General features: G+C 59.7%; 1 protein-coding gene across 1 annotated transcript in view; it reads right to left on the minus strand.

The window, feature by feature from the left end:
- Window positions 1-838: 838 nt before the first annotated feature.
- NANOS2 (nanos C2HC-type zinc finger 2) overlaps window positions 839-1,103 on the minus strand; it is a 677-nt gene continuing 412 nt past the window's right edge. Inside the window, exon 2 of the mRNA XM_021707838.1 lies at window positions 839-1,095. Within this exon, the coding sequence (XP_021563513.1) occupies window positions 839-1,095 (257 nt within the window). The remainder of the gene's footprint in view (window positions 1,096-1,103) is intronic.

The raw sequence follows: 1,103 nt of genomic DNA on the forward strand, positions 1-1,103 counted from the left end.
AACCCTGTTGGAGTTTCGTCAACTTACATGTTGGAGGATGAAAAATGCAGGAGAAAAAAAAGTGACCTTTAGCCAACTATCGTGATGGGGGCAGGGGTGGGAGGTGGCTGAGAGACACATCTCTCGATGGAAAAAGGGCCCATTGGTGATTTGGAACTGGGGGCAGGAGCTGAGGGCAGTGGGCTGAATAATCGGAAGAACAACCAGGGGGTGTTGAGACAGGGTGTTGGCTCACCCCAAGGCTCTCCATCTCCAGCTGAGCTTGCAAAGACTGGGTGCTTTCCCCTTAATGTGTCCCCCAGCTCCTGATGGATGGGTGCTGAGGGCAGGGCAGGAATGAACCAGCGTGGTCCCTGATGACACCATGAGTCTGCAGGAAGCTGAACAAGGTGGAGAAGACTGGTCTCAAGTCAGCATCTCGTCTTGAAGTTCTTGGATGGTGGGTCTGAGCCAGTCTTGTTCAGGGGCTGGCCTGGGACAGCTCCGTGGGGTCCCGAGGATCCAAGACCTCCACAAGGAACAGAGGAGTCGAAGGGGTAGGACCAGTGTCACCATCAGGTCCTGGATGGACGGAAGATCTGTGAACTGTGGCCCAGACGTGTCACAGGGCCGTGCAGTGAAAAGGACAGGGCTCCCTGGGACACCCACAGGCCGGATCACCGAGGTCTGAGAGGTCCAAGGATCAGGGCTGGTTGGCGCCCCGCAGCCTCTACTGTTTCAGAAGCAGGCAGGCTGGGGGCCAGAAACTGAGGGGCTGGGTGAGTGGAGGAGGGGTCTAGGGACTTGGTGGGATTGGACCGGGAGGGCTAGGGGTGTGGGCGTGGGCATCTCACGGTGCTCAGCGCTTGACCTTGCGACCAGCCGAGTTGCGCCTGCTGTGGTGGTAGAGAGACTGCTGGCCACCGTTGAGCGGGCAGTACTTGAGCGTGTGGGCCTGGCCGCCGGTGGCCCCGCACAAGGGACACACATAGTGCCTCAGGATGGGACACACCACCACGCCCTCTGAGGTCTTCAGCTGGTGTGAGGAGTAGACGTGCCGGGATTCCCCATTGTGCTTGCAGAAGTTGCACAGGGTGGCCTGGCCCCCGCCGGCCCCTGGCCCC

Source organism: Carlito syrichta, unplaced genomic scaffold (assembly GCF_000164805.1).
Source record: "Carlito syrichta isolate Samal-C Ts95f unplaced genomic scaffold, Tarsius_syrichta-2.0.1 Scaffold126482, whole genome shotgun sequence".
Lineage (NCBI taxonomy): Eukaryota > Metazoa > Chordata > Mammalia > Primates > Tarsiidae > Carlito > Carlito syrichta.